This window comes from Peromyscus eremicus, chromosome 20, assembly GCF_949786415.1.
Source record: "Peromyscus eremicus chromosome 20, PerEre_H2_v1, whole genome shotgun sequence".
NCBI lineage: Eukaryota > Metazoa > Chordata > Mammalia > Rodentia > Cricetidae > Peromyscus > Peromyscus eremicus.
Genome location: NC_081436.1, coordinates 12,790,384 through 12,806,379, shown reverse-complemented (window position 1 = coordinate 12,806,379; position 15,996 = coordinate 12,790,384). Strand labels below are relative to the sequence as shown.

At 43.0% G+C, this 15,996-nt stretch overlaps 1 protein-coding gene across 1 annotated transcript in view; it reads right to left on the bottom strand.

Annotated features, from left to right (window-relative positions):
- Cpne8 (copine 8) overlaps positions 1 to 15,605 on the bottom strand; it is a 186,196-nt gene extending 170,591 nt beyond the window's left edge. Inside the window, exons 1-2 of the mRNA XM_059247993.1 lie at positions 15,508 to 15,605; positions 14,814 to 14,837 (exon numbers count right to left, since the gene is read on the bottom strand). Coding sequence (XP_059103976.1) covers positions 14,814 to 14,837; positions 15,508 to 15,605 — 122 coding nt within the window. The remainder of the gene's footprint in view (positions 1 to 14,813; positions 14,838 to 15,507) is intronic.
- Between the last annotated feature and the right edge of the window lie 391 nt (positions 15,606 to 15,996).

Here is a 15,996-nt window from a genome sequence, read left to right as displayed (position 1 = left end):
CTCAATTGTTTGTGGCAATGTGGTGGTGCAGCCAGCTGTATAAACATGTCTAATAGTTGATAATAAAGAACTCTTACTGGTTTGGATACTCACTACACTTCTTGCCCTGAGCTGTAGAGTCTACTTATATTAAAAACAGGGTGCTGCACTTAGGGTAACAGCAGACTCATGAATGCCATGTTTGTGCCCTCTCTAGGTCTGCATTATTTTCTCTTGAACTTGAATCAATTTTATGCTGTCTTGTTCATCATAACCCTGGGAGCAATAGGCTACATCACATACATACATACACCATTATAGCCCAGGCTAGTCCATCTAAGCTCATGTAAGTAAATTCTGCATATGGTATTCATACAATGGTGATTTTTCCTGAGGGTGCATCTCTCAGAACATCTCCATGACTCCCTTTAATACTCTACACCTATCCTTTTTGGTCGACGCTATATTCAGATATAATTCATGGAGCATGAACTCTGCCTTCTAACACTGACATTTATTTTACAGTTTATCCACAGAACTGTGTGACAAACATCACCACGATCTAATTTTAGAACATGTCTTTCCTACCAAAATGTCCCTATCCTTTAACAGTCCGTCCTACCCTACTCTTTCCAGCCCTTGGTAACATCAGTCTTTCTATTTTCATCTGTTTTGCTGGTCTAGATATTGCGTGTAAATGGAATCATACAATGTGTGCCCATCACAGTTTGACTTTCACACATTTTGCGGTATCAATCAGGACTTCATTCCTCTCTACTGCCATACACTATCCTGCCATACAGATGCTCCACATACCAGTAGTTGATGGATACTTCGGCTGTTCTGGGTGCAATGCGTGAGTTTCTTTTTATATGAACACGTGTTTTAGGTAGACATATGGCTGCATTTCTAGTGGACACATAGCTAGCAGTAGAACTGATGAGTCCTATGAACCCATCCAACCATTTTCTTAAGTGGCTGCACTATTTTACGTTTCTATCATCCGTGTAGGAGGGTACCCATTTATCCTAATCCTGTCTTTTTGTACGATAACCAGGTAATAGTGAAAAATGGTCAATCCACTAATGTACCTGATTGTCATACATTTTACCAGTAAGAAGGAAGGCAGTCATTTATAACATTTAATAAGATCAATTCCTCTGATGCTGACTAACTATAGATGATATAGATTATCACCACCCCAGAATGTGGACATCTGGTTACACATGATAAGCCCTGTCACCACACTCAAAGCAGAGAGTCCTGTCCCAGAAAATTATAGAATAATCAAATTTAAAATATAAAAGTTGTTATATATATATGTAACATGTAAAATATATCTGACTATAAAAATGTAAAAATATAAAGATTGATCTGCATTAATGAAAATATATAAAAGTATCCCAAAGAAAACATAGGCTAACGATTTTTTCTTTCTTTTGGAACAGCATTTCACTATGAAGCCCTAGTTGCCCTGGAACTCACTCTATAGACCAGGCTAGCCTCAAACTCATAGAGATCTTCCTGCTTCTAAGCTAAAGGATCTATTAAGCATTTTATTTTTTAAAAAAAGAAAAAGAAATATTTTATAAAAGAAGAAATATCAACATCTCCATGTGTATAGTAAATAAAGTTCACCATCAATAATGGTCACTGAGATTCAAATGAGGTACATAATGAGCTGCTGTTCTCCTGTAAAATGGTCAAATATTAGCTACCCTTGAATAAATAACATATTAAATGTTTCTCTTGTTGTCACAGAAAACAAAGAAGGGCACGATGAAATGCAGGGGTGCCTTATGGATTCCAGACTCGGGCAGTCGGCAGACTCTGACTAAAGCAAGGACAGAAATGACAAGACAGCCATCGGTGGCAGCTTGTGCAAGCAATGCCAGCCCTCGGGAGGCTGAAAGAGAAGTAATAAGTGCACTGAAGACCAGCCTCGGCTACAAGGCCAAGGCTGCCTCAAAGAAACAAAGACCAGCAATGCTGCCCATAGCTCAGCTACCAGCTCCGATCATAAGCTACCTCTCCATGTTGGCTGTGCTTTGCACATGGTGGGAAGCAACTGCCTGGAGTCCTTCAGCACTGTACTTTATAATCCTGGCACCTATGACTCTCTGCCACTCTTTCCAGCCTCTGAATTTTCATAGCCGAATGTCATTAAGCTAAAGTCTTGTAATCAAGGGAGAAGGTTACATTCATTCTTCCTTTCAACCTGTACTTATTGAACATGTGTTAAGTGCCAGCCAGTGTCTGGGCACTATACAGAAGTATACTGTAAGAGTAGTATACAGAAACAGAGAAGTCCTTATTTCAAGGAGTTGATTTTACAGAGGAAGGGAGGGATGCCATCTGCAAACAGATGGAGGTATACCTTTCAGGTAGCATTAAGGAGAGAGGACAGGGCTGTGGAGGACACATAGCTCAACAGTAGAGTGATTGTTCACGATATGCAAGTCCCTGGGGTCTATCCTCAGCACCACAGGAAGGAAGGGAGGAGATAAAGAAGAGAAACAGGAGGAGGAAGGAGGAGGGGGCAGAGTGAAACTATCAAATTGAGCATGGGAACGTGCTTGCAGATGTGGTTCAGAGAAAGGCTGTCTGAGAAGGAACCGTTTGAACGGAGAATTGAGGAAAAGGAGGCAAGTATGGAGAGGCCCAGCTACACAGTGTCGGAGGCAGAAAATGCAAGAAGCACAAACGCCCTGAGCCCGGAGCGGACAGTGAAAGTTACATGAAATCAAGTGGTGAGGGAGAGTGCTCACTCTTGTGGCCATGGTAACACAATTTCATGGTGAAATCTTGTTAGCGTTATGAAAAAAAAAATAATGTCTGGGAGAGGGAGGCTTGTGTATTTTCAAAGAAAATAGTGTGAGGAAACTGATATGGTTTACAAAACAAATGGAGACAGACCAGAGTATCTCTTCCAGAGTTGAAAATGTGATGTCATTTCTAAACATGGCAGATCTTTTAGTCTTCACTATCTTCACACTGGGAGCCACTGTTCTACCTCAGTTGAATTGTGATACAAAAATGAGTTGTGTGCCAAGGCGAAGGAGCTTTCAAAGCCTTTCATTGGCATTACATCACACAGTTGAAAAAAAATGTGCATTCCTTTTGATATTCCAACCTATACCTAAACTAGAAATACAGTCTATAATGCAAAACAGAATTTAAAAAATGTGCACACATTAGCATCCTTCTCAATTATATAACTATATATTATGTACAATGCCGATTACAACATAATCATAACTGTTGCTTATAATTAAGAGCACTTGGTGGAAACTAAAGAATCATCAAGCGACTGATTAAAGAGATGAGATTCCAATCAAATTAATGAATGATTTTAAGTGAAATTTTAGCATCAAAGAAACCGCCTAGTACTCTCATGGTGTCACAGACTTGGGAAGCACCAGCGTGGGCATTTCCTGGCTGTTCATCCTAAATCCTCTGTGTTTCACCCATCCTCTGTTAGAAAACAAAAGGGATGTGTTAGAAAACATAGGATAGTGCTCGAATGTTCCACACAGGGAATTCTTGGAGTAAACACCAAGTATCTAGACCATCACCCAGCACATAGTAGAACATAAAAGCACTGGGAAGAGACAGTCACTATGAGGTAGAGTTCCCATGCTCAGCACACTGCCCTCCCAATTCCTGTGTGCCCATGTTAAATTTTAAAAGCCCAGGAAGCTTCCTGGAAACATCACAAGGAAAGCTCATAGGTTCTCTGTGAGATGCCATAATTGGCCCGCAGGTAGAACATGAGAGAAACTGAAGTGGAACCTTCCCCTAGAAAGTGGAGCTCATTCTGGAAAGCCAGGCTCCAAGACAAGTCCTGACCCGACCCACACAACCTGAACCTGCAGCCTGGAACTGTGCAAGGTGAGCAGACAACTAAAACCTGTGAACATATGGATGGAAAGATCTTGATAAAAGGAGCTGCTGAGTTGAAAATGACCCCCATGGGGCCCAGAGAACCACGGGATCTGGGAAATGAAGAGCCATGCACCACAATGTCTGGAGTCACTGTGGGAGCCCAGGCAACACAGCCACATGTGTCAGACTCCACACAACAGGGCATCACTGCTCCTTCTCAGTGGCAGCATCCACAGAAACATGGCAACAGCAGTGGTAAAGGACTCCCCAAGGACCCCCTTCCTGGAAGTAGGTTTGCTTAGATCACAGCTATGACTCCCCAGGTGAAGGATCACAAACCTGCTAAGAGGAGTGGAATTAACGCAGCAACAAAAGCGAAGTTCATCTTATCTAAGCCATCAGAACATGAATTTGAATGAAAACACACCGTGCGTGCGTGCGTGCGTGCGTGCGTGTTCCATTCTTTTCAACACAATTTGGTTTGGGTTTTCTATGTATTTTTTACAGCGATTATGTAGAACTTTTCTAAAAAAATGGCTGATCTTTGAGTCTTCACTATCTTTATGTTGTGAGTCACTGTTCTCCTACCTCGGTTGAATGGTAACACAAATGAGTTCTGAGCTAAGTAGCAGGTGCTTTCACAACATTTCATTGATATTACATCACACAGTCCAAATAGTGACTATATGAGAAAGACTTTCTGCCCCATTTACACGCAAAAGCAGAGTTCAGAAAGCTTACTGAATTCTCTGAGTTGAATTCGTGAGCTGTAATCAAAGCCATGCCTGTCCAGCTCTGAACTCTTTCTCTGCTTCTTACATGTTTCCCTTATTATGGTACAACACTGGGATGTCATGTGATCAAGCTCTCTTCGTGCCTACTTTAAATGCAGTCACCATATTGGAGCTCACCAACAGCTAAGTGGCAATGAGCTGCTGTGCATTTTACATAATTTGTTAAATTGGTAGTCTGTGAGATGACTGCCCCTCCCAGAGCCAAGGCATGGAGCATGTCTGTTCCAAGAACTGAACGCTGATGACCGTGGCTGGTCCCCAAACCACCGTACACGAGAAAACTGAAGGCAAACACTGCTTGCCCCAGCATCACTTCCACTGACTCCGCCTTCCAGACACTCTAAAGACGTGTTAAGTGCGTGACTGCACTTCCCAGCTTTTTGTTTCTTTCTCCATTAGCTGTTGGGAAATCTGTTGCCATTTCAACCACTGCAAGCTCAGTATCTTCACATTACAAAAGAGGACCTGTATATGTGGGTCATTTTGCTTAGATTATCTTCAAGTTTCCTTAGCCAGCATACATCCTTTACCAATAAAAGCAAGCCTGCCAGGTGGCAGTGGCACACAACTTTAATGCCAGCACTTGGGAGGCAGAGCCAAGCGGATCTCTGTGAGTTCGAGGCCAGCCTGATCTACAGAGCAAGATCCAGGACAGGCACCAAAACTACACAGAGAAACCCTGTCTCAAAACCCAAAAAACAACAACAAAAAGCCTAGAAAGGCAGAGCTATAATATCAGGTTATGCTTTTTCTTTCATCTTTTTAAATTTAGTTTTTGAGATTATAACGTAATTACATTATTTCCCCCTTTTCTTTCTTCCCTCAAAGCCCTCCCATATAGTCCTCCCTGCTCTCTTTCAAATTCATGGTTCCCTCCAGGTTCTAAACTATTTTCAGAAATCTGCTTAAATCAATGAATAATTCAAATTGTACTTCACAGCAATCTGAGCTTTGCAGACTCTCCAAGAGAGTTTAAACAGCAGACAGAATCAAAGTTTGAGCATTGGCACACGTGACCAGCCAACACAGAGACTGAAGATGACTTCCTAAGGTGACATCATCTCCATCATGGGTGGCCAGAGTAAAAATGCACTCCTGAATCACAGGGACTCACCTCGTTAAAACAAGCAGATAAACTCAGTCCCAGCATCTACAAACCCATTGTGAATCTAGTTCTACAAATCCTAAAACATAAATGGGTTTACTCATCCAAGGCCTTTACCCAGCCCTGCCTCCTCCATCTTGTCTTTATATAACTGACTTTTTAAAAACTCAGCTAAGACTGTATTTGTTCCTGCCTTCTGTCTTCCAGTCACAGTTCCCAATAATATGAAATGCACTCCTTTCTTCAATGACCTTGTGTAAGCAATCATTAAGCACTTCCTATGCAAGATATTAGACTATCAGATAGATGTGGCACAATGGTAGATAAGATTCAGTTGGTGTTTGATGAGAACTTACAATTTCTTGGTTATCTGATAGTCTTACAAATGTTTCTTCAATAAGCACTAAGTCATTGGGAGCCAGAAAAAGGATGTAGTGTAAGAGACTATATATATATATATATATATATAAACCCCTATGTTCCTGCCTCTAGATAATTTGTTTTTGATTAAAGGAAGAGATTTGTAAGCAGTCCAGTGAAATGTGGAACCCGTACAACAAACTCATTATAGATTTGAGAATGAAAGTTTCAATCAATTCTATTTGAAATTCTCCACAGTGACAGGGAGGTGTCAACTGTCAACACACTCCCAACAGGAGGGACGGACGCTATGAGGAACTTCTCCCAGTTTGCTCCTGATTGAGCTGATCTGAAGTGGCTTGGAACTAGGGAGACTTGGGATAAGGGCAGTGCAGAGGAGGGAAGAAGAAGACAGGAAACTCACCAGTTAGGTCAAGACCCCAACACTTGAGATGTGAAGGCAAGAGAATCAGGGTTTCAAGGTCATCCTGGGCTACACAGTGAATTAACAAGCAATCTGTGCTAAATGAAAACAACCAAAACCGGAACCAATAATCAGAATATTTAAAGATTCTTAATGCACTGGCAGTTGAGGAGTTGTATACAAATATGTAATAGTATAAGTGTCTGCCCTTTCGTGCCCCCACCCCAGGAGGAGATTTCACAGAACTCAGATGAGTCAATGATGGGCAGAAAGAACCACATTTTGAAGAGGACTACTCAGTTACATATCTCTTGCTCTGTATTTGAACCTGAACCTCATCAGGACCCCAAAGATAGGTCTAGGGTGGGAGTGTGTGTGTGTGTGTGTGTGTGTGTGTGTGTGTGTGTGTGTGGCTAGGGGGGACGATGTCACTGGAGTCTTTATGTGTTCCCTCACCAACTTAACACATCACTTTTCTCTGCTTCACAGTATTGCTTGTCTCTTTAAACTGGCGTGTTGAGTGGGTAGCTGAGCCTGGTTGGTTAGGATTGCCAGCACCAGTCTCAAGGCTTAAAACCTCCAGAAACACTTGTACCCTGGTCAGACTGGCCTGGAGCTAATCAGCATCAAAGTCAGCCATGTCAAAGGGTAGCTCTGGAATCAGAAGCAGCAGGAGGTGAGGCTTAAATATCAGATGACAGAAATTTTACTAATGTACTGAGGATATATTAAAATAAAATTTAAAAAAAGGAAAGGACTTAGTCCCCTATGAAGATGTAAATTAGCGTTTTCTAGTGGGCTTGTATGCTGTCTAAAAAATCTCTAAGGAGATGCTGCTGACAATTCTGTTGAAAACAGCAGGTTTGGCCATTTTCTCCAAATGAGAAGTAAATGACATGAGCAGGCAATAATTCCCTTGCAAAATCATAGCATTCCTTCTGCCCTGGGAGCTGCTGGGCACGCCGTCAAGCACGAAACTAGACACTTGTGTACTGCCCTCATTGAAGAAAAGTGACGTTAAGTTTTTGTTTCTCTGAACTTTACAGTTACAACCATTCATGAGGTCTGTGTCTTTGGAAAGACCTCAGACAATCAAGCATGGCAGGAGTTTGCGTTAAATAAAATCAATGGAGCGTTCGCTCACTTCTACTGTGTCAGGGACACTTTGGGCATTTCTCAGACAACTCAGCCAAGTGTCTTAGCCAGTCAAATGGAAGAAGGGCCATAATGTACAGACAGTGGCTTCACAAGGAAGTCGGCTTATTTTAACATAGCTGTCATACATAAATATCATCAAGAGCCTACGTAAAGATCAGCCCTGCTTTCCTCTTTCATCTCTAGACATTGTTTCCTTCTATTGTTCTATTCTTGAGGCTTTATGTTGTGACTTTTGACTTTTCAAAAAGTTTTCTTTGCATTTTTGTGGCACAAAATTAAAATTGAACAACTATTGAAACATTGATTAACAAAATTTAAAATCAATTGAACAAAAAAAATTGAACAAAGTCTGTAAGAAAGTGCGTTAGCCAATTGTTCTCTCAAGAGACTGGCCATATTCCTTTGAAACACCATGAGTCTCTCACTTGATTGGTTCACCAAATAAATTAGTAGAAATATTTTCCTTCAATACAAAATCCATCTTGAGTCAAAGATTAAGTCATATTCATCTGTTTTCCTATTTAGATACATTATGTAGGATATCACACATACAAGTTCATTGGTGTGTGTGTGTGTGTGTGTGTGTGTGTGTATGTTCGTGTATGTATGTGTGTTCGTGTGTGCGAGTGTGTGTGTGTGTGTGTGTGTGTGTGTGTAGAAGCCAGAGGTCCACATCAGGAATATTTCTCAGTCATTTTCTACCTTGTGTTCTGAGACGGAGACTCTCACTGAACCTGAAGCTTGGCTACTCAGTAGACTGCCCAGCCAGGGGGCTCGAGGAACTCTCTTGTCAGCTTTCCCAATAGGCACACCACTGCATTTAACCTTTTACCAAAGGAGCTGTCTGCCCAGTTCCCCATGCAAGTTCTATTGATTGCCTATTTTTGCTCAAGATTCCCAATTAAAGAAGCAAATTATCTGTCAGTATATAGAAATAGTGTCCACTTCTAAAACTAATTGTGTTGTTCTTAGAGACAATGTAACCAAAATTATCTGTTTCTTGACCCTTCACATAAAAAAAATACTTGTAGAATGTTGTATTAACTAGATAAAAAATTATTCTTTCATTAATTATACTGGTAAAATGGGTTTGTTTTCATGTTTTTATTGTTTATATTAACATTTTAAGATTATAAAAGTACTTAAATTCACGGACATGTAGGTTCATTTCTCCAACCTGTCCATCAAGCAACAAACATCGACTGTATTGAAAATGTTGATACACAAAGCACAAAGTCAGACTTTACAATAATCAATGGTAACCAAGTGCTTTTAGAATTGGTTATAGAGAAATACATGCAAAAATCCAAATTACCATAAGTCATAAAAAATAAAATGTGAAGTAATATGAGAACTCAAAGAAAGGCGCAATTAATCACCACCCTCTGTGAACCTACCTAAACATCATGGACAACTATATGTAAAGTTAGCCTTTACAGCCAGCCACGGGGCAAGGTTTTCAGGCACTCAGAAAGCTGGAGTCTCTAAATCCAAATGAGATCGGAGAGCGATGGCTGGGTGGAATGAGGAAGAACCCTGGTCATCATTCAACAAACAGAACTAGTCATCCTTCCCAGGCTTAGCCACCAACTCGTCACCCTACCATGCCCAATGCTGAGAGCAAATGACTATTTCCTGAGCCAGAGTAACAGAAGTAGAAATAGAAAGGCGATAACAGGCCCTGGAGTCCTGGTGCATGGTAAGCTAATTTAAATATAATGTGCCCAAACTGTTTGTAAAGCTTATGAAACACAGCATGTCAAGGACCCCAAGATAGACAAGCGACAGCGTGCACACCAGATAGTGTTGATTCACTTCATTTCTAAAGCCAACTGTTTTCCACAAAGCCTTCTGGTCCCCCCTTTCCGACACTCCCTTCCCAGCACTCAGTAACACGTGAGCAGAGTTAGCACACGAGATTGAATCCATTTGCCATCTCCACTGGAAGCTCTATTTACCAGAAATATTACAAGCAAATTCAGAAGTAAACTGCAGGAAAAAGCACAGTTATTTATTAATATAGAACATTGTTCATTTCGAAGATGAACAAAACCAGCTAGATTCCTGTTGAGAGGAAAATCTAGATCAGCCACAGCAGAATTTCACATTGTTTGGGGAGAAGATTGAGTAAAATAAGGACTTGGAAATAGCAAGGGCTTGGTTCTAGAAATAACCTACCATAAAATTCTTCTAAAAAATTCTCAGACAGGGATAGGAAGAAAGCTTAGCAGGTAAAAGCACTTGCCACACAAGCTATACAACCCAAGTTCGAGTCTCAGAACCCACCATGAAATGAGAAACCCTACATTCACGCATTGTCCTCTGACTTCCACACATGTGCCATGGAATGCTCATGCCTCTCATGCCTAATAATAATAATAATAATAATAATAATAATAAATTTTTAAATCTCAGACTCTAGAATTAGGTCAGACCATCTAGACGGCAATGTGTGTTGTATCAACAAAGTTGCACTGAGCAGGAAGATATAACAGTTTATAAACATATTATAATACTGTACTTTACCCCATTATTTCTTCTTCATTGTTATTGAAAAAAAATCCAGGTCAGGCCTGGTGCTTCATGTCTATAATCCCAGCATTCAGAGCTGAGGCAGGAGGATCACAAGTTTCAGGCCCGCCTCAACTAGATAGTCACATAGGGAGATCCTATCTAAAATAAAATTAGAAACAAAAATCTCTTCAAGATAAATCAAATAATACCATATCTCATTGTTTCCACACATGTGTTAGATTAAATTATTAAAAATTATATAATATCATTGTTTTATACCAGTATAATTGCCTACTTAAAACTATTCTTTATTTTATGAAACATAAATTGTGACTTAGTAACTTTGCAAATGCCAATCGTGAGATTTCCTCCTATTTCACTTCAGTATATTACAAGGTCTCATCAAAAGTCACAGAAATAATGTCAGAGAAAGATGAGAAGCTGAGGACTGGGGATGCCATGCACAAGGAAGCAATAAACCTCCCAAGTGACATGCCCACAGCAAAATGCTATATATGAAGCAAAGAAATTGAACCCACTCAACTATAAGACTCATCTTGACTTGAAAACCAATCATCTTTTAAGTAATGCACTTCAAATTTCTCTCAAAACTTTTCAATTCTCTAAGATAACTTTCTAATTTAAAAGACAAACTCACTAAGACTTAAACTGATTACATATACCTCCATTTCCCAAAGGCTATAGAGACTTTGGATAGAAATTCCAGCATAAAAATCAGTTGCAATCAACATGCTAGACTCTCGAGTCATTTGATCTTCAAGCCTGCAGGTTTAGTAGAGTACATAACCAGCATACGGGAACTTGTGGAGGCACGGAATCCAGCAGCACATTCCCAGAGATTTTGTCTCAGGAGATCTGCTCTGGAGCCCAGAAGTCTGTAACAGGAACCCTCTCTACTTCACAAACACCAGATGATTTCATTTAGCACTGCATGTTTACTGGCCACTCAGAATACATCTTCATGAAAGTCACAATGGTCCTTACATTGTGTCCAAGAATTACATTATACCTGCTTGGTAGTAGTGTGCACCAGCTGTTTGAGGAGTCAAGAAAACCCCAGTTTAAAGAAGAGGTCATGAAAGAAGATGACAGTTGACCTAAGTCTTGAAAACAGATAAAAAAAAAAAAAAATCTAATCAAGAAGAGGGAGTACAGAAAGGGAGGGAGCCTGAAAACAGAGCAGCATGGCACAGCCTCCCTGGCCCAGACCAGGATGATCACCCCATGTGCTTTGGAACTCTACCTCTGGATCATATTTGGTCGCCATATTTATTTGCCAAGTGTCTTGATGGATGGTAAGCACGTGTTTGTCACGCTACATTCAGACAGCTCATGGGAGAATTGGTGCGAGACAAGACGAGGAAACCACATCAGGTCCAGCTTTTGGAATGTTTACCAGGATGTGCACACTCAAACCATTTCCACTTCCTTCCACATTCCAGGAGTAATTGAACGGATCGGCCCTTGAGAGCTAGCATGGGAAGGCCAGAAGTACTCCATGCTCTGACTGTTAACTAACCCCTCAGTCAGGGAAAATGACAAAAATCACTCAAATAGTGAAACCAAAGGCTCTGGAGAAAACGATTAGTTACTGCAAATTATTTTTTTTATTAGCTTTAGTATCAGTTTATTTTGCTGTGTTTTCAGAATGAAATTGAAAGCTTAGCTAAAGCTGCATCATTTCGGCTGTAGAGAGAAGTTCAGTTAATTGGGGAACTTAAGTTTTTAAAAAATCTACAAATGACTTTTAAGAAAGAACCATGAATGCATAAATAATAAGGTAGTGAGTGGAAGAGAAACCAGGGATTGCGAATCTGCCTTTAGGTAATCGTAACCAGAGTGTGGTTTTCTTCACTAACACTACAAGTTCACAGCCACTAGAACTGATGCTGGCATCTCTCCAGTCCATGCACACCTGCCTTGATTAGTCACGCCCCATCTCCCTGTCATGCATGCTGAGTCCTCAGCTCCACAGTGTCCTAGCCCTGATCATGCAAAAGCCTCTTGCTAGGCCTTATCCCAGGTTGCTAGCTCCTATAATGTTTATCTACCAGTCACGTTTCATGTTTTCAGACAGCTTATTTGCACTGCTCACAGAGCACAGTTTAATTCCTGGATATATAAAACACACACACACACACACACACACACACACACACACACACACACACACACACACATACAGATACTTGATCAGTAAAAAGAGCTATCTTCAGCTTCTGGCTTCAATTGTTATTTTTCTCTCCTTCCCAAAGTGACAAGGAGTCGTTTGATTATGGGGGGCAAAAGAAAGAGGTTATCAAAAGGGCTTCCATTGTAAGCTGCTTTTGAAGCAACAGCGATTAGAGCTCTCTCAGACAATGCAGCAATAGGAAGGCTGACTTGTACCTTCTTGCTAAGTGAACTCCCCACAAGCATCCTGGGACAGCTGTGCTCTGGGAACAGCTATGTCTGTTTTCACGGCCTTGCTTACTAAAGTCCAAATAGAGAGTAGTTACAGAACCCCGTTAGCAGGGCTCTAAGTGCCATTTTCTGCATGTGCTGGCTAATCTTATGTCAATTTGACACAAGTTAGAGTAATCTAAAAGAAGGGAGCCTCAACTGAGAAAATTCCTCCATACGATCTGGCTGTAGGCAGGCCTGTAGGACATTTTCTTAATTAGTGAATCACGGGGAGGGCCCAGCCCACTGTGGGTGGTGCCATCCCTGGTCGGCTGGTCCTGGGCTGTATAAGAAAGCAGGCTGAGCAAGTCATGGAGAGCAAGACAGTAAGCAGCACTCCTCCATGGCCTCTGCATCAGCTCCTGCCTTCAGGTTCCTGCCTTGCTTGAGCCAAAGAAACACTTTCCACCCCAAGTTGATTTGGTGGTGGTGTTTTATCATAGCAATAGCAGCCCTAACTAAGATGCTGTATCCCAATAATAGCTCACAGTGTGTATTCCATAGAGAACAGTGCCATGAATTGTACAAGCCCATTCCCCAGATCCTTCCATAAAACCCTCGTAATGCTTGAAAGAAAATGCCACAATATGCTTCGTTATCAGATATGAACAAGCTTAGACAAACTAAATAAGAACCAACTCTTAGGTAATAAAAGTCACAGGGCCAGTATTTGCACCCAGGACTCTGGTGTTGAAGTTCAAACCATACCACCTCCCAAGGTGGCAAGACAAAGTTCTCAACCCCACAAAAAATGAAATGGAGCTGCCTTAAGCTACGGACTTGCCAAGTACACTTGCCCAAAAGTAGTTTCTATGTCGTTTAGCAAGAAGTAAACGATTGATTCTAGACAACTCGAATAATAAGTAGGCCTGAACAGCCGTAGAAGAAATATTGGACATTAAGCACTTACTTCTCTTTTAGAATTTTTTTTTCTTATTTGAAACTTCTTTTAAGTACTAAAACATAACCCAGTGGAGAAGAAAGTCTCCAGGACCTGGAGCAGGAACCTGAAACAGAAACCTGAAACAAACCTGCATGAGCCAGTGCGCTTCAGGATCCCCAGCGTCCCTACAGCAAATAAGCATGTGGATGCTTGGCACCTGAGGCCAGTGCTATTCCACATCACCCTGAGGAACTACAGGGCTTTCACGATTAGTGTGCAGTGTTCTTGTCTGTTTAGTGCCCCCCCCCCAAGCCTGCAGGAGGGTGAACAGAGGAGGGAACACTAGAAAATGCTGATAAGGGAGAATTCCTGACCACCCACTGGGTTACTGTGTGAGGTAGCAGTAACCACCTAAGTCCCAAGGCCAGCTCCAGGGAGAACAAAAGCACCTAGGAATTGCAGCAAGAGTCTGCCAGGCAGCTGTTAACTGAAAGGAGCCTAGGGGAGCACTACAGGCGGATGACCCTAATAAGCCAAGGGTCTGTGTCAGCTGTGGCGAACACCATTACCGTTTTCACAGTCTGAGGTCAGTCATCCTCGAGACTAATCAAATCATCTTATGTAGTCTCAGGGCTATCCCTTACCCAAAGAACGTGGCTACGGGGGGGGGGGGGGGGAGGGGGGGGAGCGGCGTGGGGGAAGGGTTAGAGTGCTGAAATGTGAATTTCCAAGATCCTTTAGTTTAGGAGCAGCAGTTCTCAACATGTGGGTCGCGACCCCTTTGAGGAGTCGAACAATCCTTTCACAGGGCTCGCTTAAGGCCATCGGAAAACACAAATATTTAAATTATGATTCATAACAGTAGCAAAATAACAGTTATGACGTAGTAACGAAAATAATTTTATGGTTGGGGGTCACCACAACATGTGGAACTGTATTAAAGGGTCGCAGCGTTAGGAAGGTTGAGAATCACTGTTTCAGAGGCTGAAGGTGTTCAAACTTCAGGGTTTGTTTACAACAAAAATCTCCCATGCTTATTAGAGACATTTAAGACAAGCTTCCCTACAGAAAAACTGAGAACGTTTGAGGGTATTTAAAAATACCGGGGAAGAGAGGGATATGTGTGGAGTTTTCCTCCGTGAAAGGTGGAAGTATTCAAACGAGGAGTGGGCACCCGGGTATATGCAGTAACTCCAGAATCCTTAATTCTGCAAAACTGGGGCAGCGCGGCTACTCTATTTGACTTACGGGAGGATCTGGTCCACTGAGCATCACTGGCAGTCCCAGAGTTAAGAGTTGCTGCAAGCATTCACATGTTTATCTACTGGCGGGCAGAAAATCAGTCGTGACTTCTCAATTCTTAGGGAAGCCTCGGCCAGGAAGACTGAGCCTGGAACCGCTACAGGCTTAGGGCAAACGTCCCGGAAGGGTGTAGGGTGAGGAAGTTGGATGGTTCCAGGAAGTAGGTGGAGAGGAAGAAGCCGCAGAACTGGAGCTGATCCCACCGGGAGGGTGGCGGGCGGGAGTCCCAGGCCAATGTGCGCAGCAGTCACGCGCGCTTTTGGCAGTACTGACCCTTGGGTTCCCGTCATCACTGAACTACTGGCCCTGATTTCGGTTGTTTAAAAAATAAATAAATAAAGGTTGTAAAGTGGGCGGCGGCTGGGGTTCCCGTAGCTGAGTCACAGCTCTGCCAACTTTCAATGCATTTCCCAGAAAGAAACCAACAAGACTCCGTCCCAAAGCCCACCACTCTAGTCCCCCCAACTCTATGTCACTTGACCTGGGCGGGAGGCGGGGAGCGTCAGTCTCACAACTGGGGTGTCTGTCCCCGCTCATCAAGCAACTTCTCATCCCGGCGCCAAGCCTCGTGGTACCGGGAGCGCTAGCCAAGTGCCACCAAGCCCCGGATGAAAGGAAGGGAAAGGAGCCGCGTCCTCACCTGCAGGACACTGACACCTCCACGCGCGTGGCGGGGATGGCCGCACTCAGCTGGTTCAAGTCCCCGATGCCCGCGGCGCTGGTGTAGCGGCTGTCCATCTCGAGCGGAGGCGCGGAGCACTTGTCCCGAGCCCACAACCAAGCTGCGGCCAGCTGAGCGCTGCTCGGGAGCCGAGCTCCGCACCGACGGGAAGGGGTGAGGGTGGAGGCAGAGGAAGGAGGCGGAGGCGGCGGCGCGGGAAGGGGAGGGAGGAGGCGGACCTCCTCGCGAATCCGGGGACCGTGCCAGTCCTGGCAAAGCCGCTACTGTGTCTCGCAAGTGGCTCTCTGGGGGCTGCATGCAGCCCCGGGGCAGCCGCCGGGCGGGGACTGGGTCTGCTCCCCCAACCCACCCACCGGAGCAGGAGCTGAGGGTTGAGCGCAGAGACGGTGGGTGACCCGGACGGACACCGCGCCGTCTAGTGGGAGAGCCCCAGGTGCAGCCTCCGCA